Source organism: Muntiacus reevesi, chromosome 6 (genome assembly GCF_963930625.1).
Source record: "Muntiacus reevesi chromosome 6, mMunRee1.1, whole genome shotgun sequence".
Classification (NCBI taxonomy): domain Eukaryota; kingdom Metazoa; phylum Chordata; class Mammalia; order Artiodactyla; family Cervidae; genus Muntiacus; species Muntiacus reevesi.
This window is the reverse complement of record NC_089254.1, coordinates 112,893,016-112,917,675: the sequence shown is the minus strand read 5'-3', so window position 1 is coordinate 112,917,675 and position 24,660 is coordinate 112,893,016. Positions and strand designations below refer to the sequence as shown.

At 47.8% G+C, this 24,660-nt stretch overlaps 1 protein-coding gene across 2 annotated transcripts in view; it reads left to right on the top strand.

The window, feature by feature from the left end:
* ESYT2 (extended synaptotagmin 2) overlaps window positions 1-22,937 on the top strand; it is a 77,982-nt gene extending 55,045 nt beyond the window's left edge. The window contains exons 10-23 of one of the 2 annotated variants that reach the window (XM_065939633.1): window positions 193-275; window positions 1,704-1,752; window positions 2,774-2,863; window positions 3,258-3,353; window positions 8,131-8,193; window positions 11,763-11,837; window positions 12,628-12,714; window positions 14,422-14,571; window positions 15,670-16,055; window positions 16,977-17,075; window positions 18,423-18,554; window positions 19,490-19,595; window positions 19,914-19,963; window positions 20,057-22,937. In XM_065939633.1, the coding sequence (XP_065795705.1) occupies window positions 193-275; window positions 1,704-1,752; window positions 2,774-2,863; window positions 3,258-3,353; window positions 8,131-8,193; window positions 11,763-11,837; window positions 12,628-12,714; window positions 14,422-14,571; window positions 15,670-16,055; window positions 16,977-17,075; window positions 18,423-18,554; window positions 19,490-19,595; window positions 19,914-19,963; window positions 20,057-20,102 (1,512 nt within the window). In that variant the 3' untranslated portion in view covers window positions 20,103-22,937. The remainder of the gene's footprint in view (window positions 1-192; window positions 276-1,703; window positions 1,753-2,773; window positions 2,864-3,257; window positions 3,354-8,130; window positions 8,194-11,762; window positions 11,838-12,627; window positions 12,715-14,421; window positions 14,572-15,669; window positions 16,056-16,976; window positions 17,076-18,422; window positions 18,555-19,489; window positions 19,596-19,913; window positions 19,964-20,056) is intronic. The other variant, XM_065939634.1, reaches the window with a different exon arrangement.
* Window positions 22,938-24,660: the final 1,723 nt, after the last annotated feature.

Sequence of the window (24,660 nt, the reverse complement as noted above, 5' to 3'; positions counted from 1 at the left end):
TAACCCCGATAACTGGGAGCAAGCACAGTGCCACGTGCGAGGGAGTTCCCAGGGGCTCTCGCCATCAGCCGTCTATCAGGTCTGATGGTGGGGTCTGGATGTGGAGCAGCTGCTGGAGCCAGTGTCAGCTGCGATTACGACTCAGAACAGACGCTCGTGAGGGTGAGACAGCCGTGCACTGGTACCTTCCAGGCTCTGGTCTATGAACATCCCGGACAGGAATTGGAGATCGAGCTCTTTGACGAAGACCCAGACAAGGATGACTTCCTCGGAAGGTAAGTCCTCCGTGACCAGGAGTGTGGACTCTTCCTCTTTGATCGTCACTCTTAAATGTTTAACATCAGAGCAGGTTTATTACACGTTATATGTGTATTAAAATGGCTTTTCGATGTTAGGTTTGTTTCACCTTAGACCTCTTAAAACACGTTTTGTTCCTAAAACAAGTTTTACATTTAAGTAAGAAAAGGAGAGCTAAGTTAAACAGAACTTGAAATTCACGTTCTTGGCTGCGCTGCCGCATTTAAGCATTCAGCCACCAGCTGCAGCCTCCATGCAGCCCAGCTCCCCAGCCTCGCGCCCAGCAGGCTGCTGGGCTCCAGGCTCTAGAAATGGGTTTGTGAACTTCCTATTTGTTATTGGCCTGTGGGGGTGGGGAGAGATTGTAATTTACATTGTGCCTATGTATTGGAAAAATACTTATTTGTTTACTTAAATTGAACAACGTGTACTGCTGAAAAACTATGAACTATCAAAAAAACACACTTTAGCCTAATCTTACTATATAACTGAATTTCTTGTTGCAAAAAAGATACAAGGGTAAATGACACTGAACAGGTCTGGTTTCATCAAGGATGGCATGTGTGTTAGGCTGCGACCTCAGAATTCATTTGTGAGACCGTTTATCTAAGAGCAACCAAAAGGTTGTAAGCAAGGCAACGAACAGATGAGATTTGCACTAAAGCCTCTGTTAGACTTGGGCGTCAGCAGCTGAGACTGCGGGCTGTCTGGGCCCCGGGCATCTGTAACGGAGCAGGGAACGCGGGCCGTGCGGGCAGCGCGCAGGGACAGAGAGGAGGGGCTGCGGAGGACGGGCGTGCGATCGTCCCGCCCCGCTCCACTCGTCTCTGGCTCTGGGCTGCCTCACGCTTCCCAACAGAGCAGGACTATTGAGGGAAAGGGGACGGGCTGTTGGGATCATGCTAGGCACGAGGCAGAGGCCCTGGAGGTGCCGGTCAGAGGTGAGGAAGCGGGGCTGGAAAGGCAGTCAGCGCCTGATTTAGCTCACAGCGAAGGAGCCCGAGCCGGAGTGGCGGGTCGTCGCTCAGAGAGAGCCCGTCCCACCCACCCTGGTCGAATGCGCATGCCCCAGGCTCCCCTGTAGACAACGCCCGCCCCCGGCTCTCCCCTGTAGACACGCCCCGCCACCCGGGTTTCCCAGCAGACATGCCCGCTTGTCCGGGGCGCTGTGGGGAGACCCAGCGTTCCCAGCCCTAACCTCGGCCGTGCCGCGCTGCGTGTTCCCTGCTCACTTCACACCCGGGTGGAAGCTTGAGGAAGCTTGGAGGACGAAGCTTGTTTCTTGATAAACTATAGCGTTCTGTTGCTTTTCTGGAGTACTTTTTCATAGAGTAATACTTAAGTTTATTTCAGTTTTCAGAAGTGGTTTTCTGTGTTCTAAAGTTGTTGTATTGTTATTTCTATAGTCTTATGATTGATCTTATTGAAGTTGAAAAGGAGCGCCTTTTAGATGAAGTAAGTTTCCTTTGAGTACTGTTCCATTTCGTGAGTGTTGATGCCGAGTGCCCGCTGCCGCCATCCCGGATGGTCTGAGAACTTAACAGCCGCTCACAGACGTTGAGAACTTAGGCCTTCCAGTACCAGCAAAGTGAAAATAAATCAGCACCTGCCAGAAACACAAAATTCCCAAGTAGCCAAACACACACCCACTTTGTTTCAGGCAGGCATGGTCTGCTTCGGAGTCAGGGCAGAGTCTGGTAGAAGCTCCCGAGAATCGGGCATTAAAAGGTAGTTGGGAGGCATAGCAGAGCGACGCAGTGCAGTTGATGAGACATTGTCCCAGGAAAGACACCCGCAAACGCATCATGAACTGACAGACAGACGCTGCTTCAAGCAAGATGCTGCTCTCAGAATAAAGAGGAAGTTTGTGACGGCTGCTGAAAGATGGGTAAGATTTGGATGAGCAGGCGCAGTTGGCCGAAGCTCCGCTGAGCGCTGTGTCAGCCGCACGCGCACGCGCTGGACAGGCGTCTGCAGTCGGCCTGCTGTCCTGTGCGCCCGGCCCAGCACACACGCCCTGCGCTCGGACGTCCCTTCTAACGCCGAGTGTTGGTGACCGTCCTCAGTTAACAGCCTGATGGCTTTTAAGCTGAAACAAGTGTAAGCTAGTTATTGTGATGTAGTCATGAGGAAAAGCACACTTGTTAGCATGTCTGATAATGAAATTCAGTACTTGGGATCAATGTTATATTTTTTCTTGGCCCCTAAATTGTATGGATATCCATACATAGACTCCTGGTAGTGCTGGGTGGTATGAGAGGACATTGGAGTCCTTGCATGTCAGACAGGGATGGCGTTGGGAGTCAGTGAGGAACACACAGAGCGGCCCCCGCTGTCGGCCTCTGGGGCCAGCAGCTCGTTCTCAGGCCTGGAGCTAAAAGTGGCAGGACTTGGGCCTTTCAGGTTTGTAAAGACTGCTCAGCTCGTGTGTCCGATCCAGGAGGGCTTTGGCTGACCAGTTTGACTTTCTCCACAGTGGTTCACCCTGGATGAGGTGCCCAGAGGGAAGCTGCACTTGAAGCTGGAGTGGCTCACGCTCATGCCTGATGCGTCGAACCTCGAGCAGGTGCTGGAGGGGCCCCACAGCAGCCCGTAGCCCTGGGCCCTGAGATGAGTGCCTGAGACTGTGCTGCTGCTCACTTTGCAAGCTCACAGCAGCAGCCAGAGGCTGTGCTGAGTCACTGCGGCGGCGCAGGCGCAGATGCGAGCAGCGGGAGCTTACAGGCGTCCACAGGCGCCGAGGCCTCAGGCCTTGTGCTCGGGTGCCCTTCAGGGGCTTGGGGAGCCTCGGGTCACCTGAGCACTTTGGTCTGAATGGAATCCTGTGTTCATTCTCTATACTGTGTATATGGGGTGCTTGTTTCTCCATCTTCTTTGTTTTCTTGAGCAGTATAGACATAACTAGATAGAAACAGGAAGCTTGGAAACCCACCTGCTGGGGCTTTTCCCTTTCGCTGTAGGTGCTGACAGACATCAGAGCTGACAAAGACCAAGCCAATGACGGGCTGTCCTCCTCGCTGCTCATCTTGTACTTGGACTCGGCCCGGAACCTTCCGGTAGGTGCTGGTTTCCTGGCAGCAGCTCCTGCTGGGTTTAGCCATGTGCTCTGTGCTCGTTGCTGTGCTTTCCCTTCCCCGCGGCCCAGGAGAGCAGCGGTGGAGAGGGATGCAGGTGCATTCCCTTCATGAACGTAGTGTTACGTCTCCATCTTACTAGCTTACCCAGGGTGGTCAGAATTAGCTGACGTGTTTCAGTACACAGGAAAAGAATACACTTAGTAGTTAGGAAAGAAAACACCCTGTGGAGAAGTGCTAATTACTGAAATTCGTGCCTGCAGATGAAAATCAAATCCCTTTGGCATCGCCCCAGCCGTGGCACGGCAGGGTGAGGGGCCGCATGGCAGCAGGGATGCCCTGCACACAGCTTCTAGCCCCGGGCACGCACCGCTCATTGCGGCTGGCAGTATTCAGCCCTTAGAAACACTGTGGAGAACAGTTTCATAGATGGTGACCAGCGCAAGGAGAGGAGGCGGCGTGCCAGCCCTGCGGTGGTGTGGCCTCCACGCTGAGGGCATTGCCTTGTCATCAGAGTTCACTGTGTCGACAGCATGTTTTAGAGCCCGTCTACCTGTTCAACAGATGGCCTGTCTGCTCCATTTCATCATGTTGGAGGCAGTTTTGTTGAAAGAAAGACTGCTGTCTCCAGAGACAGGGTGTTTCCTCCTGAGATGTGATAATCAGTGCCCAGTCACCTGAGAGCCCCATGCGTGCCCCCGGGTGCTTTGTTGCTGTGGGTGGGTGCCTAGGTATCCCACCTGACCACGCTCACACCACCCTGTACCTTTAGCTTTTGAAATGCACACCCTGATTCTGTTCAGCACCTCTCCAGGGTTTAAATGGTGCATTGCTTGGGCTTTGCTCAAAAGCAAAGCAATGTATTTTATTTAAAATTTTTAACAATTAAAATCTGATTGATCACCTGTTTTTTTCATTTTGCAAAGATGTTAACTGAACTGTGTTTATGAACGTATATAATTGTACCCTTTCTTTCAGTGAAGATTTAACCTTTCTGCAGAATTACTTGTACGGTAGAACTTTTTATTTTTAACCACAATTTAAGTTTTAAAGTCTTTTATAATGCCTGATGGGAGTGAATTTGTTGTATATTTTAGAATAGAGGGAAGTAGTGCTGAATTGGCTTCTCTTTAGAACTGTGTGTTTTGTCACATTAAATTAAAATGAAATAATGTCACATAAGCAAGAGACAGAAAAGTGAATGTATTAACCTGCTATTAAAAGGGCACTTTGTGCATGAAGTGTGCTCTGGCCATCAGAGGCAGAGGATCTTGAGCAGACCGCCGCCCTGTGGGCCTGTTTGTACGGGAGTGTGCGGCGTCCCCGCATCTCCGTGCGGTTCTCTGACTCTGCCTCTTGCATCCTGGGTTTAGTGCTTCTGTGCCTCCATTGACCACAATCCACCATTCTTTGCTTTCTCCTCCCATTTCCACTTTCCCAAGAGTATCTACGAGGGAAACTTTGGGTGTGGCTACTTAAAAGAGAGGCGAGCGTCGGGACTAGTGTTTTGTGAAAATACTGCCTCAGTCTATAGAGCACTATTTGTGAGTTCTCAGCGTTCTTCCTTCTTGTGTTTGGTGGAGACTGCTAGAATGTGGACTGGAGATTAATGCCGTCTGCGCAGTGCCGGAATGACGTGCATGCCTTTCAGTTTTGCATGATTTCAGTTCTGTGAGTGTTGCTCTCGTGCCTGTTTTGTGAAACGTAACTCTGCTGTAACTAGCATTGGTGACTGCATCTGATACCGAGGTGGACCAACCCGATGAGCCGTGGAGGAGCCTTGGGCTCCGACGCTGCTCCTGGCCCTGGAAATTTTTTTTAAAAAATCATCTGAGGAAACAGTGAAGCCATAATGATTAAAATGGATTTTCTTACGGTTCATCTCAATGTGAGATATGAATATTTCTTTGCAAGCTTTCAGAAATCTTCCTTAAATCTGCTTTCTCCTCCTGACCAGACACAAGGGGTATCAGAGCTTGGCTTTCCGTAAAGTCCCCGTGGCCCTGGGAACAGTGGGTGAGACAGAAACTCACTGCTGCCTGAAGACGTGCCTTCTCCCCCGTGTACCCGGAGCTCCTGGGGGGAAGAAGTGTATATTGACTTTGCAATTCGCTGCTTTTAAGGAGCTTCAAGAATTCCTGGGGTGGGTAGTTGAGCATTCTGACCTTTATCTGGGAAGTGGTTTTCATCCCCTGTGTTTTCTGAGTCCGTGCTCTGGAGCCTAGATTCCTGGCACTGTTTTGGTCCTTTTAGCAGAGTTATTTTCACTTGCTTCGGGCTCAGAGAAAGCCGATGGCTTAGTCCTTAGTCTAGAAACTAATTATTGATTTAGTTCAATAACTAGTAAGATTCTTAAAGCTCATTTGTTTCATTTTCATTTGTTTTCATTTTTATTTCAGCATGCATACTCAGTTTATTCTTATTTTTAAAAAGAAGGGGCGGGGAGCAAAACTGAAAGAAGTGGCATTTTGTCCCATTTGATGGATGAAGACAGTCAAGCCAAACCCCTGAAGGGTGGGTGAGCTGCTGTCTCCTCGCAGCCCCCGGCCCCTGACCAGCTGCTGGGGGGTCAGGAGGAGGTGTTTGGGCCTCTGGCTGCTGCTTCCGGTCACTGCCAGGAGTGTCCTAGAGGGGCCTGTGCTGGAACCTGCTGCCCGCGCCGGCCCAGCTGGCTGCACAGTTGCTGTTTTCTGTAACTGCTCCTTTAGTAGGAAAGGCTTCTGACCTCGTGTCGGGATTTTTTTATTTGCTTTGTTATATTTAGCTAAGGTGTTGATTTACCCAAACTAACTTTCCTCCTGAGTTATCAAAACCACATACTCTGCTTGATGATTCAAATATAGGTGTCACCAAAAAGTTCTGCAAAACAAATCTGGATAGATTGATCACTTCCCCACTCTGGTTTTCAGTATGTTGTAGATCTGTCCCTTTGTCAGCTGTCCCCAAAGGCTGAGCCTGTTGCTATTTCCAGTGGAGGTTTTGGGTGGCTGCCAGCCCCACACTCTGGTACCTTCTGCTGCTCGAAATGCTCCTCCTGTTCAGCCCCGTGAGTGTGCTGCCACCCCTGGTCCCGTCGGGAAACCTCAGCACACAGGCCTTGCTTCCGAGCTGGGAAGGGCCTTTTTATCCTGTGGCCTCAGCACTTGGACCTCCTCCTCTGGCCAGAGGAACAAGAGGGTGTTTTCTGACCCCCAGAGGCCTCCGTGACCACATGCATCTCCTGAGCACTTTCCAAGGGCTCTGCGTGCAGAGCTCATTGCGTCTCAGGCCAGTGGGATCCCTTCTCAGATGAGGTGCTGAGAGTAGAGACGAGGGATGCCTCTAGGAAGCCACAGAGCCAGGATGATCTGAACTCAGCCGTGTGACCCAGAGCCCACATTCTCCACCTCCTGTCTATTCCATCGTCGAATAAAGTGAACTGTCACCACTTCATTAAGTCTGAGTTCATAGTGCTACACATGGCGTTTATCTGAGAGGGCGGTGTTTGCACTGATGTCCATTCATCCATAGAGATGCTGACTGCGGTGCTCCTCGGCACTCTGTTAAACGTGATTTCAGCTCTCACTTGAAAACAGCGCAGGTGACTATTTGGTGAGTCACCCCAGTGCCGGCAGTGCAGTGATGTCCAGGGGCTTCACGCTGGGCCCCCACCGAGCTCTGTCCACCTGCTCTATCACACTCCAGGCCTGGGCAGCCTCCCACGCCCTCATGTGGCTCCTCTTGCTCACTTAACCCACACCACAGCCTCTCTCCTTGCATCATGTCAGCTGATGCACGCTGCAGTAACACGCACGCAGTAAGGTCACGTCTGTATAGAGGGAGCTGGCTGCAGGGCGGGTTCGTGATGTCTGCAGTCAGCTCTCCTCAACCTCAGGGCTGCAGTTCCCAGCCGGGCCCAGCCCCACCCCGAGGGGATCTGCTGGACCCACTGTTCCAGGGTGCTTCATAAAGAATAACACTGAATTTGAAGTTAATTCCAACTCAGGTGATAAAATCTTTCATCTTAATTGTTAATTCTCAAAAGATCTTGCAAAACAACTCTATCTTGCCTTTTTGAGGGCAATAAAGTAATGAGTTTTTAAAATCAGTAAAAATAAGACATAAAACCCATAATAATAATAATAGAATAGTAGAACTTTAAAGTGAGGGGGAGCTTTTGAGATGATCTGATCAGCTTCTGCATTGTATGCTTATAGAAGAGTCGGGAACGAGGTAGATCAGGTCCCATCTTTGCTGTGATTTTTTTTCCATGAGAAGATAAAGTTCAGAAGGAAGAAAGGTAGCATTTGCTGTTCTAGGATATGACTGGTTTGAGAGCAGTTGGGGCGTCTCTGGCCCATTGATTTGTACTTTAGATGAAACCTTAAGTTTAATTATGGTTGAAATTTTATGATTTTTTTTCAAGGGACAAATCCTAGGGTTTGTTCAAGCTAAGGATAGTAAACAGAACCCTTTCCTCAGGTGTCATTTTTGGATTTTTCAAATCCCAAAAAAGAGGGATGGGAGTAAAAGAACAGTGATATAGAGGCTGATCTGTTTTGATATTTACAGATTAAAGGTTTAGTCTAAGAAAATCTTGGGCATAAAGGATACTTTTACAGCTAATATTTACTTTGTGTAATTTCTTTGTGTAATTCTTGGTGGGTTTTGTTTAAAAAAATTTTTGTTCTCATAAGTTTTCATGTCATTAACCTTAACATAAACTCCTCATTGCATGTTTATTAACCCTTGGTATATTCATTTTCTTCTGACTTGAAAGAGTAACCCATTAGAATTTAACCCTGATGTCTTGAAGAAGGCTGCAATTCAGAAAGCTTTAAAGGTAAACTAATAGTTTTCCCTTCAAAAGTTGATGAAAACGTATTGAAAGAGATGATGCTTTAACCCATATAGGTTTATTGACAGATTCTTCACAAAGTAATAGAGTCATAATTACTTGTTTAGTTGAAAAGAGGCTACTTTCATTGTTAAAGAATTTACTAGTTAGAAGAATTTAAGTCAACTTTGATGATAAACTTGTAAGGTATCAATGTGGTAAATTAGACTTCTGTACTGTTGGCCTTAGACAGCAGTATCTAAGGTGCTTTTAAATCACCTTTACTTTAATTCGATTTGAGTTTGTGAAATGGTGAAATAGAAGTTCTGTTTAAAATCATAACCAATTTCTAGATTATGATTATAATGTGTGCCCAGTGCATTGTGACCTTCCATTAAAAAATCACCTCTTCCAATATGCTGCATCAGGGCCATCTCTGAGTCGGTGACCTCGGGCTTTTGGCGCTGCTCGTTTGGGTGACAGATCTTTCGAGAAGCTTTAAATTTCATTAAATGAGGTGTATTGAAAACTAAGCTCCACTTAAGACAACATGAGCATGTATTTTCTGGATAAATTAAAAGTGTTTTATTACTTTTTTTCTGATTTCTTTGAGGCCTTATTTTAAGCTTAACTATTTAGGGGGATGCGTGAGGAGTTCGGTGTAGTTGTTTTAATTCTATGCAAAGGAATCGACAGTGGGCTTTGATCAGTTTCACAGAAGAATAAGTTAAACTTCAAAAGAGGAAGACTAGCATTCTGCTTTGATACAGGATTTAGAAAGCCCTTAGCACACCCCACTCTGAGGAGGGGAGGTGGATCTCCTTTGGAGTACTAGTTGGTTAGCAGGGTAGTTCCTCACCAGAACGCTGGGAGGGAACATCCCCACAGCCTTGGCCCACCACTTCTTTGGTAAGGGAAGATTATTGACCTGCAGAGGGTGATGGCTAAAATGAAGGCTCTCCAGTTAGACTAGACTACGTGGGCTGCCCAGCCAGCCGCGCGTCAGTGGGCCCTGCAGTAGGCAGCAGAGTCCTCCCTGCTTTGTTCCTCAGAGCGGAGGTGACGTTCTCGTCCCTGTGGGAGTGCTGAGTTTGTTAACTGAGATCGTGCATTTAAAGTGCCCAGTGTAGCTAGCAGAATAAGTATATTTTTAATTGCTATTGTGTTTTATCTTATTTAAGCCTAACAGCTCGGTTCTGGAAGTGGTCTTACGCCCATGAAAACTGAGGTTCAAATAAGTGAAATACACATAGATCTTAGTAATCAACCAGAGAAAAGCTAAGATTTAAATTCAAGACAGTCTGACCTTAAAAGCTCCTATTTTCATTATACCCCATGTGTCTGTCTTGTGCTGAAGCATTTTGAGTGTTGCCTCCTGATAGAAGACTTAGTCACTGATTTAACCTTGTTTCATAGCATCCAGAATATCATCCATTTCAGAACAGTCAGCCCTCAGTGTCCGCCGATTTTGTATCCATGAGTTCAACCAATCTAGGATCGAAAATACCCTGGAAAAATCTACAGAAAGCTCCAAATAGCAGAATTTACATTGTGTTCACAGCTATTTACATAGTGTTTACACACTTTATTAGGTATTGTATATAATCTGGAGATGACGTAAATTATACAGAGGATAATACTAGGTCATTTTATAAGTGAAATTTGAGCATCTTTGAATTTGGCATCCTGACGGGGTCTTGGAACCAACCCCCCAGCAGATACTGAAGGATGACTCTATACCATTATTTTATATACGACTGAGAAAGAAAACATGGTCTTTCCTGCTGGCCCAGTGGTAAAAACCCACTTGCCAATACAGGAGACTGTAGTTTCATTCCCTGGGTCAGGAAGATCCCCTGGAGAAGGAAATGGCAACCCATTCCTGTATTCCTGCCTGGAAAATCCCATGGACAGAGGAGACTGTCAGGCTACAGTCCATGGGGTTGCAAATGAGTCGGACACGACTTGGTAACTAGATAAAAGCAACAACAAAGAAAGAATATAAGGTGCCAGTTAAGGTGTGATAGCATTTATTTTACACTTACTGAAAGAATTTTTAGACTTAGGATAAACGTTTTTTAGGATGCCATTCACACACACCCAAAAGGAAAATTAAAGCAAAATAAATTGGGGAAGGCAGTGATAGCTACCATTCTGCTATAGTCTGCCCCAAAGCAGACACTTAAAGTCATCCATTGTAAATTTCATTTTGTTTTCAGAGATGTTAGAAAGTTTAGACAAGGGACTGGGGGTATGTATTTAAATTGATAAGCTACAGTAACTAGGAATGAATGGCTACTTTTTCAGAGATTAAGTGTATAAAGTTAGCTTCTGCATCAAAGATGCAAAAGTAGCAGTAGCTTAAGTAAGACAGAAGTGTATTTCCCTTGGATGTCACAGAATGCTGACTTGTGGCTTTGTGGTGCTCCATACCTCCAGCCAAAGGGGCACACAGCAAAAGCAAGACCCCTAGACCATTACTGGGCCACACCTACCCGAAAGGAGGTTCAGAAACAGAATCCATGTCACACAGGATGTGTGCTCAGCTGCAGCCCCAGGGCGCTCATGTTAAGGGACGAAGACGTGGATTCAGGGGGAAATTCGTATTCTCCTGCAGTAGTCTGTCACCTTGGTTTTTTTTTTAACTGTTTATTTCGTTTTGCAGAATTAATTCACATCAAAAAGATGAACCAGAAACTAGATTATCACAGTAGGTTTGGGCTAGTGATATTTTATTCCAATAATCATAAATTTGATACCTCTGTCATTGCTGCAGTGTTGAGGATTGACTCTAAAATTATTTAACTTAAAAACATTTTATGACTTTATTCTAATTAATTTTCACTAACACAAATATTTAACTGCATCTTCTTGTGGGGCTAAGTTATAAATAAACCTCATATATGTTGCTTTTTACCCTGTATTCTTCTATCAGCTGTCTGTACTAAAGTATGCTTCTTACCATTTTAACTTACTCCTGAATTTTTCTCATTGCATTTGTATCTGCTTAAATGCAATTTAGATTGATATCTATTCTTCCAGTCAAAATTATTTAGCAGCTGGTAAGCAAGATTTGATGATTGCTACATGTTCAAACAGAAGATACTAAATTAAAAATGTAAAAACATGCCTCTGACACATTAGTGTTTTTAAGATTCCAACCAAAAAAATTGTCCTGAATCACATGCTCTCACATTTGTCCTTCCTGTGTTGTTCTCTTTCCATTTGTTTCACTTTATTCGGTTTGTTACCTGAGTTTTCAGAGCTGGAATTAACATGAAAGATTTTCAGAAGATTCCATTTTTCCAGGGTTGCTTGCTTTAAACGTAAAAGACCTTAACATTTTAAAATTGTTTGCAAATACAAGTTTCATTGATTTATGTAGATACAATTATGGCTTTGGGGTGTGCTTAGCAATTAATTGTTTTCCACTTAAATCGTGTCTAGATACTCCCTGTAGCTGAAGTATCAGAAGTAAATAGAAATGACTGTTAATAGAAGCAGTAATTCCATTTTTAGTAATCCCTATTTTAAGACATGTTTATTGATTTTATCTTTTTTTTCTTTTTGGATAGTCTGGGAAGAAAATAAACAGCAACCCGAATCCTCTTGTCCAAATGTCAGTTGGTCACAAGGCCCAGGAGAGCAAGGTAAGGTGGCGACTCTGACTGGCCCCTGTGACCGTGTGGCCACAGGCGCCCGTTGAGGAGGGGGAGGGTGCAGGTGTGGAGACTGTTGACTTCCATGTCTTTGTTTTGTATTCTCAAATCAGTCATTTGATAATGAGCTACTTAATTTGGAATAAAATATATTCACTTAAAAATAACATGAAAAAGACATGAATATGTTAATTATGCTTTTGTTTGATTTCATGGGTAGATGACATGGGACAAATTTCTAAGTTTCTTTTGAATGCACTATTAATATTTTGTTTAAAAGGCAACGGTGTACTTAAAATTCTAGAAATGTGAATTGAATAGAAGACATTGCTGTTGCTGTAACATGTGCTGCTTTCAGGAAACATTTTGGGAATTCCTCCTTTTTTTGACTGCTAACCATTAATTTACGAAACTTCCTGACGAGCAGCACCCGACAGCCAGGGGAGTGGGGGCTGTCCGTGCAGGTGACACGCTGCGGCGGGGCCAGGGCCTGGGCTGGGGGCTGCTGGCAGTCCTCTCCCGACACACGGGGGCTGGCATAGTTGATGTCTAGTAGCACAGCCCAGCTGGAGAAGGGTAGGCTGCCCACTCCAGTGTTCTTGCCTGAAGAATCCCAGGACAGGGGAGCCTGGCGGGCTGCAGTCCATGGGGTCGCAAAGAGTCGGAGACGACTGAACACAGCACAGCCCAGAAAACAGGTGTCGTCTCCGCTTCCACACGCCGTGCTAGCAGCACTCGTCCACAGAAACATCTCAGAACTGATTCAGGATATCGCTTTCAGATTCGGTACAAAACCAACGAACCTGTATGGGAGGAAAATTTCACCTTCTTCATTCACAATCCCAAGCGCCAGGAGCTCGAAGTAGAGGTAATTTATTTGCATGCTGACATAGATGTGTTTATATCTCCACATCACACAGCACACAGAGAACTGCCACCATGGGCCCACCAACCAGACATGTTGCTGTTGCAAGTGTTAGCAGCAGGGCAGGAGGAGTTGGTTTTTAATTTTCAGCTTTTGGCTGATTGTTCCTGGTGTCTAGAACTGCAGTTGGCATCTGTATGTTGGCGTCACTGTCAGCCTTGCTGTGCGTGCTTGCTCTGTAGCTTCTCTGTGGACGTCCCGGGCACTGCTGCGTGCTGGCTGCTCCCAGCCAGGGCACTTCCCTCCCCCCGTGCCTCACTGCCCGCCCGGCCTCGGCCTCAGTGGGCACTTTTGCCTCCTTCAGGTCCCGAGGCACAGCCTTCATGTTTCCCTGCTGCTGAGTCTGATGCTGGAGGGAGTTTCTTTCTAGGTTTTTGTCATGAGTGGATGTCGAACATTGTCAAAGACTTCTATGATGTTTGAGATGATCTTGTGGTTTTTCCTTTTGAAGTTTGTAAATATGGTGAAATGCAGTACTGATTTTGAAATCTTAAATTTTGTAAACCTATATTGATTTTCAAGATTTAACATTAGAAAGCCTTGCAAGCAAACTTTTTTTGGGGAATAACCCTGCTTACTTATGATATAGTATCCTTTTTACATACTCAATTTAACTTGCTAAAATTGTACTAAGAATTTTTGCATCATAAATAAGAATAAAGGTGTGTTGTGCAACACAGACAAATAGAGCCATTATTTTGTAATAACTTTAAATGGAGTCTAGTCTATAAAATTATTGAACCACTTTTGTACACCTGAAGATAATGTATAAACTATACTTCAATTTTAAGAAAAGAATAAGATGGGATAATAATTTTAAAAGATAATTTTTGCACTACAACCCAGGGATTGAACCTGTGTCTCTTGCATTCCAGAAAGATTCTTTACCCACTGAGCCACATGGGAAGCCCACTCATAATCTATAGTAACTGGACCTTGAATTTACAACAGTAACTTTTAAAGTTCTGTAAACTTAGTTATTTCATTTAAAAATGCTTTTGTGTTTACCGTTTAAAAAATAAGCAATCAGGCTTTTAGGTTTTCATGTGTAGTTATTTGATCATTTTTGTATAGTCTATGAAACCATCAACGTTGTTACTCTTTTTGTTTAAACAATCTGTAGCATGACAATCTAACAGGAATAATTCCTGTTGTAGAGGTAGAGCTGAAAGCTATTATTCAGCAGCCAGATATTGCCATGCCTTTAGAGCAGGTACTGTAGATTTTGAATAGAAAGCTTAAAAGAAACTTAGAAATGTGTCTTCCCCATAAGCAAGTGTTTATCTTTATCCAGTAGAAACTTGGCACAACACCAGGAATGTGTATTGCCACCATTTTCACAGGATTTAAGACATTTCTTTGTAATGTTCAGATTTGTGTGGACTGCTGCCTCTAGCTCAGGGTTCTTGTAGTGGATTCTTTGGACAAGACTTTCCGTCTTTTATTCTCATTATGACTGTGACGAGGAGATGACCGGCCCTGTGACACCACTTGTTACAGTGCTATGTCTCCCTGAGGAGCTCTCCTCCTGCCTCATTTATGGACACATGACTGAAAGGGGGCGGCTGAGATGTGTTTTTGACACCCGGGTTTTGGGCCTCCTGCATTTTCTGTCTCTGTCCCGCGCTGAGCCGTCTGTGTGTTTGGCAGGTGAGAGATGAGCAGCACCAGTGTTCCCTGGGGAACCTCAGGATCCCTCTCAGCCAGCTGCTCGCCCGCGAGGACATGACCCTGAACCAGCGGTTCCAGCTCAGCAACTCGGGTCCCAACAGCTCGCTGAAGATGAAGCTCGCCCTCAGGGTACTGAGGCTCCAGAGTGGCTGGGGGGGGTCCCGGGTGGCTGTGTAGCTCAGGGGAGCACCGAGCAAGGCTGCTGCTCAGACGCCGGCGGCGGCAGCAGTGTTTCCAAGCTGTTGAGCAGGCCGGAACTGTTCCTCACACTTTCAGATGAATCCAACCAGTCTTTTTGTTTGTTTGTTTTTTTGATCCTTTGGCCCAGAAAGTATTGCTTTCTGGATCAATAAAGTTTTCTGCTACTGTTAAATTTTCAAAAGTCATTCAGAAGGGAGAATTTAATAAAACTCTGCAAGATGGTAGAAATTACAGGAAAAATAAATTTTGTCCAAAATAGACAATGATTCATTTGTGAGTACCTAAGGAAATGCTGAAAATAAAACTGGCAAACATATGGGAAAGTGCTAAAACTCTCTAATTTTTAAAATGCAAATTAAAATGAAGAACCAGCTTCTTAGAAAATTCAGTAGTCTGTGGAGGGCGTGGTAGAAACAGTCTCCTCGGGCCTGGTCACAGCCTTTCCAGGTGGGACCACAGTGTCTCCAGTGGTAAATCATAGAGCTCTTCCTCTGGAAGCCCGACTCCTGGAGCAGCACAGCACTGCCCATTGCCACAGCTGCAGCTTCACTTGGTAACGGTGGGGACCGGCTGTCGGTATGACCCCCGATGCCGGGCGTTCACGTGTAGGCTGTGCAGCAGACGTGTGCACATGCAGAGCAGGTGTGGAAGGAGCACGCGGGGCGGGGCTGCTTGCACGTTGACTCTCGCAGTCCGGCAGCCTCTCCTTCCGTGATCGCTGGTGAGATGGCAGGATGGGGGTTGGTGGAGGAGGAGTTTATGACCTGGCTGTTCCTCCACGAAGCTGCTCCCACCGTGCCAAGTGGCCGCCAGCAGAGGCCAGAGCGTGTTGCACTGTTGGGTGACCTGCACACTCTTGTTTTACACTTTCCGTGATGTGGTAGGATACCTAAATAGGTAGACTGCTTTGAATGTTTTGTGCCAGGGTTTAAAGAAACTTTGCAAATGAGGATCCCTAAAGCTGTTCACACGTGAGCCTGTGACCAGCGTCAGCGGTTTTCATCCCGGGTCTGTTTTCACCCCAAGGTGCTCCACCTTGAGAAGCAGGAGAGGCCTCCAGACCACCAGCACTCGGCTCAAGTAAAACGGCCCTCTGTGTCCAAGGAGGGGAGGAAAGTCTCCGTCAGGCCTCAGATGTCTGCGTCGCCGGGCTCGGGGGACAGCGGCACGGCCCCGTCCACGCCGGTCGCCGGGAGCGGCGAGAGGCCTGGCGTGGAGGAGCGAGGCCCGCCCTCGGAGGCCGGCCTGCAGGGCCCGAGGGACCTCGGCCGGAGCTCCTCCAGCCTCCAGGCAGGCCCCGCCGGCTCCCCCAGCCACGTCTCCGTCAAGGAGCCCACCCCAAGCATCGCCTCGGACATCTCGCTGCCCATTGCCACACAGGAGCTGCGGCAGAGGCTGCGACAGCTTGAGAAGTAACTAGACATGCCCGCACTCTTGTGACACCGGCGCGGGGCCCACAGGCTGTGGGCAGGGAATGCAGTCTTAAGCAGGCGGTTTCAGGCAGTGTGCCCCTTTCGCTCCCTGAGCCTCTGGCTTTCAGAGTAAATCTGCTATTTTCTGGTGCCTAGTGTTTGGCTAACTTAAAGCTTAAGAACAGTGGGGTGATCCTCAGGTCAGGAAGGAAGCTTCTAGAGTGGACCTGTTGGACCTTAGCCCGGGTCATGGAAAGGCCTGGTGGCAGTGGGGCGTGTTTGTTGTTTGAGAACAGTCCTGCTCTTTCATGCTGGGTCCACACCCGCCACACCACCCAGCGCTTTGTCTGGGGATGTTTGTGTGGATTCCTCACTCACGCCAGTGCATCACAGGTGTGTCCATGGCTCCCTTAGATAAGGACAGGGTCTGCAGTCACCCTGAGCCTCAGATGTGAGCCTTTTCCTCTCGGCGGGAGGAGAGACTTGCCCTTTGAAGCAGCTTCCTCTGCTGCCCCGCCGTGCTCAGTGTGAGGTGGGGCAGGCAGTGCAGAGTGCTCTCTGCTTCAGCCTGAGACGGGCCGGGGCTGTGACCTCATCAGACGACCCTCGAGGCTGGGGCCGGGGGCTCCAAGAAAGGAGCGCAGATTGGGGCAGTGCCCGGGTAGGGATTGGGGCAGTGCCCGGGTAGGCGGAGCCTCAGAAGGACAGAGAGTTGATGCCTGTAAGGAGAGCCCCTGTCTTGATTTTACTTCGGGCCCCAGTTTTTAGGAGTTGGGCTATACCGAAACCTTGAGTGGAATGTGAACCCTGCTGGTCTGTTTGTGCCCAGAAGCTCAGACAGTGCTCCCACTTGTGCGAGGGAGGGGACATGCTCACAGGCTCTGAGCCGCCTGCAGAGCTCACTCTCCGATGTTTCCCCAGTGGAACCACCCTGGGACAGTCACCCCTGGGGCAGATCCAGCTGACCATCCGGCACAGCTCGCAGAGGAACAAGCTGGTGGTGGTCGTGCACTCCTGCAGGTGAGCGTGCTCACGGAGCAGAGCAGGCAGGCGGGGCTCTGAGTAGGGACCGTGATCCTGATTTTCATAACATTTTCTGTTCACAACCATTTTGTTTGCTCTAATACTCCCTTAAACTGCCATGTTGTAGTTGGTAAAACGTTTCCTGTTACTGAGCCTTTATAACACAATAACGGGCGTATTTTTCTGTTTTTGAAGTGTCTTTGGGGATTCAGTTTCCATAGTAGGTGACAGTCCAGAAGATCCAGGCAGGTCTGTGGGATCATGGCAGGAGCAGCTGCAGTCTTTCAGGAAGAGCAGACCAGAGCAGGGCGGCGAGTCCTCGCTCAGTGAGCCCGGCACGAGACGGCAGGGCTGCTGCAGCTTGTGTTCGGTCATTAGTGAGGATGGTGTAGAGCTGACTGATACATGTGACTTGTCGGTCTCACTAGTAGCTCTGATGTAAATAGGTAATATAAAAATTTGGATGTTCTAAAAAAGTGTTGGAAACAGGGAAGAAAAATCAGTAATGTTTAGAAACATGATTATGTGAATGTGTAGGTCAGTTCAAAACGTGTTTATTTACTGAGCACCTCCTATGTTCCTGCTGCTGAGGCGCTTCCTGGGAGAGCTTCCAGAACAGCAGGCTGGCCAGAGGACCCTCCTCTGGGCTTCCAGGCTCCTCGAGATGAGTGAGCAGTTGGAAGTGGCTGCACGGACAGTTGAGCCTGGGACACTAGGTTTGAGCAGTGTGGCTACACCGACATGGGAGATTTTTTTTCAGTGCTAAATATCACCACCCTACACCACTTGCCGTTGGCTGACTCCGCAGATACAGAACCACATAGGTCCTTAACCTCCGTGTAGTTCAAGATCAGCTGTAATTAAATACTAGGTGTGTTTGGCCCAGTTGTTGGGACAAGAGCAGCGAGGAGGAGGTGGGCATGTGTCTGTGACGGAAGGGTTCAGTGGAACAGAGGGCAGAGGAGGGCGTCCTCGGCCTGAGCAGAGGCCAGGGAGCGGTCCTGAGGACTGCTGGGAGGCTGACTGTCCCTCCCTCTCCGGGGCCTCCCGGGAGGCCGGCTGCATCCCTCCCTGGGAGGGCCGGTGAAGCGGTGTGGAGGGCGATGCCGTGGTTTCCCTGTTGGCAGCAGAGCAGGGAGTCAGAGCGTACCCTGGACTCTGGGCTGAGGAGGTGGGGTCGAGGCCACCTTCGCGGCCACTGGAGGCCGTGAGCACAGGAGAGGGCAGCTGCCTCCCTGAGCTCTTAGCACCAGGATAAATGCAAAAGTGGGGGAAGGTTCTCGTGTGGTGCTCACAGGCATGGCTTTAGACCCTAACCCAGTGTTCTCTGGTCTGTGTTACAAGAAATCTCATCGCCTTCTCTGAGGATGGCTCCGATCCCTACGTCCGCCTGTATTTGTTACCAGACAAGAGGAGGTCGGGAAGGAGGAAAACACACGTGTCAAAGAAAACGCTGAATCCCGTGTTTGATCAGAGGTACGGTCCACACCGCCCTTTGAGGAAGGCCTGGTGGTGCCTGTGGGGAGACTATGAGCGAAAAACACCTTCCTGTGAGCAGTCAGGGGCTTTCTGATAGATTTGAGTATCACATGGATCCCCAGGCCACACCCCAACAGCCTTGGCCTCCACTCATGTGGCTGGACCCCAGTCCTCGTGGCTCAGACACCACCGACATCTGGGGAAATGACAAGCTGAATGGTGTTGATGTCCACTGATTCAGCTTACATTCCATCGTTAAAGGTACTAGTTGCTTACTGTGCTTTCCGACCAGTGACTTCATTTAAATTGAGGCCAGAAACCAATGAACTAAGCACCAATCTTGGTCAGCCACAGCCTCTACAAGTTTGGGGACCCACCTGCAAACCTGAGGTTCAGGCTGCTCGCCCTGGGAAGACCGGCCTATCCACGTGTCCCTGCGAGGCCGCCGACCTTGTCCTCTGCTTTGCCAGCCTGCGAGCCTCTAGGAGCCTCTGGCCTCAGCCGCCAAGAGCTGCCTGCAGATGCCTCCTCCACGAGGCTGCCTTGAGGACGCTGGTCTTCCTTCACTCAGGGCTGTGAGCTCTCACTCCTTGGTCTGCAGGTGACAGACTGGCCTGGACTGCCCAGGTGTCTCACACCACAGCCCAGGTTTTTCCCCAGGAATCAGGCGTTGTGTACACACCGGGGAGCCACAGAGTCAGCTTCGCATGTTTAGGGTTCCACTCTCCTGTTGTGTTTGGGAAATAATGGGGGGGGGGGGGGACTGAGTCTTCCTGAAGGGCCAGGTCTAAACATCTAGCCAAAGAGATCACTTCTACAACAAACAAAGATCATGTTTGGAGTGGACTCATAAACAGAAATGTCATTTTTTAGTTACAATAAAACAGCAAAATTATGGAGAAGTGTAGGATGATCCTCTTTTTCCACTTCAGCTTTGATTTCAGCGTCTCACTGCCAGACGTGCAGAGAAGAACCTTGGATGTGGCCGTGAAGAACAGCGGTGGCTTCCTGTCCAAAGACAAAGGGCTTCTTGGCAAAGTAGGTTAAAAAAGTTCTGCGTTTTGTAAAAATTAAACACTTGACCCAGAGTGCATATGTTAGACTGGATTTATGTACATGGATAATCAATGTCAGCTAAGCTGCCGTGAGTGGTTTGTGAGTCAGTATCGATGTGAATTATCTCCACTGACACTGCATGATAAGCTGCCATCAAGGCTGGTTGGCTACAGGAAGGGCCTCTTGGGTATAATCGACTATAGGTCATGGGTGGATCTTAAGGGTAGAAAAATTGAAAAGCCAGACACCCAAAATGCAAGTTGCCAGAACCCACTTCTATGGGTGTTTTCTAACCCACAGGTACTGGTTGGCCTAGCATCTGAAGAACTCGCCAAAGGCTGGACCCAGTGGTGAGTGTCCCCCACAGACAGACACAGAGCCTGTGAGTCCACTCAGGAGCACGGCCCCCATGATCGCTTGTCTGCTGTCTTCCTGTGTCTCAGGTACGACCTCACCGAAGATGGGACGAGGCCCCACGTGGCGACGTAGGCCGCACCGTCAGGAAGCCCTGGCTGCACCTGCCCGCCCTGCCCCGACACCCTACACACACACACCCCCCCGCAGACACACCCACGCTGCCCCGCACCGACACACCTCCGCAGGCGCACCCGCGCTCTTTTTATAATTTCAGTACTTGGTTACCGGCCCCCTGACGGTTTTATAAAATGTTGATATTTTAGGCGTATTTCGCCAATATTAGTATTAAGTTTTGTATGTTTAAATTTCCTCTAGTATTTCACCAGTTGTTACGGCGTGTGTAGCATAGCGGCCAGCTGTTGTGTGTGTAAAGCTGTATGTCGGCTGTCTCTCCTAGGAAGCCGGTGTATGGACCTGCTTATTATTGCCTTGTTTTGTATATCACTGAGGTGTACTATGCTATATAAAGAGACTATTTTTTATGATCTCTACATGCTGGTTTCAAATTCAGAGAAAATGGATCAAGGAAATATATATTTTTTTTTCTTCTAAAACTTATTAAATTCTTATTACAAATAATCATTTTTGTCTTTGCAGGAAAAAGTTCTCAGTGACCTATTTTGTGGTGTTTCTTTTTAAAAAGAAAAGCTGAAAGATTAGTAAATGCTAGTATATTTCTGCTCATTATGAATGGTAAAAGAATGTATGCAAAATATTTACACTTTCATAAATATAAAGATGTATTATAAGGAGTCAGTTATAGTGCTTATAAGGAAAAATGTTGTATAACTGAGCAATATAAAATATCACAAGAATTGTCACGGTTCATAGTGCACTAATCTGAAATTTCTCACATAAAGTAGAATGTCTTAAGTTTATTTTTAGTTGCTTGTTATAACTTATTCATGAAACAGTACAGATACAGAATCCTTTTCCTGAAATACAATACTTCAATGTTAGCAGTTAGTCTGTTGTGGAATTTTCAGTGTTTTCTCAGCTGCAAAAGAAAGACTTAACTCAGGTTGTCTCTGCAGAGGCTGTGAGACAGGTCGGGGTGAGCAGCCAGGACGTGAGGTGGGAGCCGCCGCTGGCACACACGTGTCGGTGTCACGCGCGCGGGGCTGGCGCACGCGTGTTGCCGTGACGCGCGCGGGGCGGAGCCGGCGCCTCCACCGCGGGGACCCGGGGGTCTGGGCACGGCGGCGGCAGGCTGTCAGTAACCTCCTACCGGGTTTCTTCACCTCGTGCCGCGACTGACCTCAGAATTGGGAAGTTGTTACGCAACTTTTATTTGGGAGTATTTTTTCTTGGATTAGGAAAAGCATGTTCTATATCCATGTATGTAAAGGTCCCAAGCCTGCTGGGAGGTGAGATCCCATAGCCCTGCAGCAGCTGTGCGTGCCCTGAGCACGGTGCCGTGTGCAGAAAGCTTTAAATATTCTAAGCTGCGGGATGCGGATGACTTCCTTAGCCATGAGGACATCCTCCAGCCCCGTGTGAATACCGGGGGAAATGCGGCTCTGCGCTTAGAGACCTCACCGTGCGTCCCGCGTGATTCCTGGACGCTCGCGCGGCCTGACTGCCCAAGTGCCTGCGGCCACTGCCTCTCCCGCCCTCGGGGCTCAGCTCAGGCGGGTCATACTCTGACCCCGGGGGGCGGGGGGTGGGGGGCTGGAGCCCGGAGCCTCGCAGCACGTTTCTCGCAGCCGTACAGACCCGGTGCCCTCGCAGCTTCCTGGGCCGTAAAGCTGCAAAGCCCCAGCAGAGACCACCTCCTCCATCAGCGCGGGAGGCGCTGCAAACCTGGTGGCACGCACAGGAAACTGACTGGTGCTTCAGCAGCAGGAGAACAGGTCATCACTAAATCCACGGCCTGCCCATGGTTTTAGGTTTATTGGAGACTTTTTAAGGGTTGGGTTTGTTGTGGGAGTTCCCTGGCGGTCCAATGGTAAGAACCGGATGCTTTCACTGCCAGGGACCTGGGTTTAACCTCTGGTCAGGAACTGAGATCCCACACGCCATGAGGTACCCGCTGCTCCCCGCCAAAATCAGTTTTTTGAAGGGCTTCTGGCATAATGTGTAAAAGAAGGGAAACACACACTGAAATTTATTACACCCGTGATTTCTGCCAACATCCCCAGTATTTGGGTTTTGTAGCCATGTACTTCACCTATTCAACATGTTTTACTTGATGGAATGCTTTATGTAAGCAATTAGGCAAAATAAATCACACGAAAGGTACAAAACCCAAAAAAGGCCAGTTAGCAGCACGATGCCCACCTTTGTGTGGACAGTGGGGCCTGGACAGACCCAGCATCCAGCACTGTTCTTTGCAAAGGGAAGGGATGGCTCTAAGGCCGGGACTCTGCCTTTATGGCCGACGGGTGTTCAGAGGAAAGCTCTTGTGTCCGGTGAGGCAGCTGAGAGTCGGCTTTAGGCCAGACCCCGGGCTCCATGATCCTAGTGATGGACAGTCAGTTCTCAGAACCTTCATCGCCAGTTTTTAATAACTGCTTCATCTGGGAAAAGGGAACTTCAACTTTTCTACCTTGACCCAAGCCAATGGAGGGAAAATTAATGTTGCTTAATTTGAATTGTTACTTTATTGCTTATCCTGTGCCTTAAAGTATGAAGTGTGAGGCGTGGCTTCAGGTTAAAATAGAAGACGCCTCGCAGCCGAGTTCACCACAGTTTATTCCTCATCAAGGGTCAGCCCTCCTTTGTCAGGAACTGAAGCCAAATGCAAATAGTGGTTGTTGCTTTAATGCCTTTCTAGCTGGACCACCCCCTGCAGATGGAACACAGCAGAGGGTTTTTTGGTTTTGTTTTTTATTGTAAAATGCCCTTTTTCCTCAGCTAATTTTACATGGCAGTGCGTGTGTTTATTCAATAAAACTGTCTGTGTTATCTTGCTTGTGATTTATCCTTTCTCTGTCTTTTAAAGTCAGATTCCCAGTGTGGAGCCAGGCGATCTGAAAAGTGTGTGCAGCATAGTACTTGCATTTGTTACTTGTGAATTCTTTTGTTTTCAAAACTGTATCAGATCACTGATATTACTCCTTAGCTTCCATCTTAATTTGACTCTTCTCTGCCTCTCTGACTCTTGAGTTTTGAAAATAGCTCTTCTGAAAGATAATCATGAATAGAAAAAAAACAAGTCTTTAAAACCAGAGCGCTGAGGAGTTGTGAAGAGGGTCTGATCTGAACAAAAGTGAAACCGGTAGAGGCAGTGTGACTGAGTCCAGGCTCACTCTGCTCACCACTGGATGGGCCAGAATCCGGAAGATAACGCGTTGAGGCCAGGAATACGACTGTATCGACTTTATTCAGAGAGTTGGCTGACCTAGAAGGTGGCAGGCTAACGTCTCAAAATAATCATCGGGACCAGGCTTGGATGCCAGGTTCTGTTACGTATCAGACACGGTGAGGTGAGAAACAAAGTAAAAAGACCATTTAATTTTTGTGAATAGCTCCTAGAATCGCAAGCCTCAGATGGGGGAAGGGTTAGTTTCATTTCCTTACAGCCATTTCACAGGTGGTGTGAAAAGGAATAGTTCCTGCCATATCAATAAACAAGGATGAGCTAACAAGGGTTAGCAATCTGTCATTTCAGACCCCAAACGTGAATTTTGAGCAGGTACCACTCCCTAGAATGTCACAGTCATTCACAGGTTGGGGGCAGGGGGCAAGTTATCTCCCATTGAGCTAAACAAAGTCACTTTAGCCCTGTTCCTGGCACACAGTAGATGAAAAGTATCTGTTGAATAAAGGATGTATAAACTTGGCAGACCTTAAATAACAGTAACATGAACTTATCCTAACAAGTTTCCATTTAAAAAAAGATAGCAATTGACAGTTCTCAATTATGGCTAAAGAGAAAGACGGATGGACACAATAAAGAATATTGTTGAGACAAAAGCCAATAGTATAATTGTCTGAGAAGTAATTGAACCAGAAAGTCTGTCTGTTTTTGTGTTAATCTGGAAATCCTGGGCAATACAACAAGGACAGAAAAAGGTTATAAATTTTGTCTTGGGAAAGAAGGTCGTTTTCAAATATGAGATTGTCAACGTGAAAAACCTAAGCAAGTCGTATGAAAACTCTTGAACAAGTATTTCATAAAGGACCAGTTATAAAAACATAGAAACGTCTGTGTCTTATACAAAAATAGGTACTAGAAAACAGAATGTAAAACATCCGACAGCAGGCCTGGCGCCACACTAGAGGTGAGACCTGCTCCCGATGAGGAGCGGGCGCAGTTGGGCTCCACTCCCCGGAACCCGCCCCGGAGCACTGCCGCTCCGGGGTCCTGCGGGGCCGTGCCGAAAACAGTCAGTGGCGGCTCTCCGACGCTGCAGCTCCCCGGGGTGGTGAGGCCAGTTGAGACCAACAGGAGACTGACAGAAAAATCTTAAAACCTGGGAGACAGATGTAAAAGAGGGCTTGGGAAACCTCTCCCGTCCCTGGGTGTCTAGGAAGGCGTGCTCGTGCGCAGGCGCATGAGTGAGGCTAGGCCGGTCACCTCCAGCTGTGCTGAGGCTCCGTCAGCGGCGGTGAGGGCCGAGCAGGACCCCGTGATGGGGCACACACCAGCTCTTACCAAGCACCCGGAAAGTGAACGTCGCTCAGT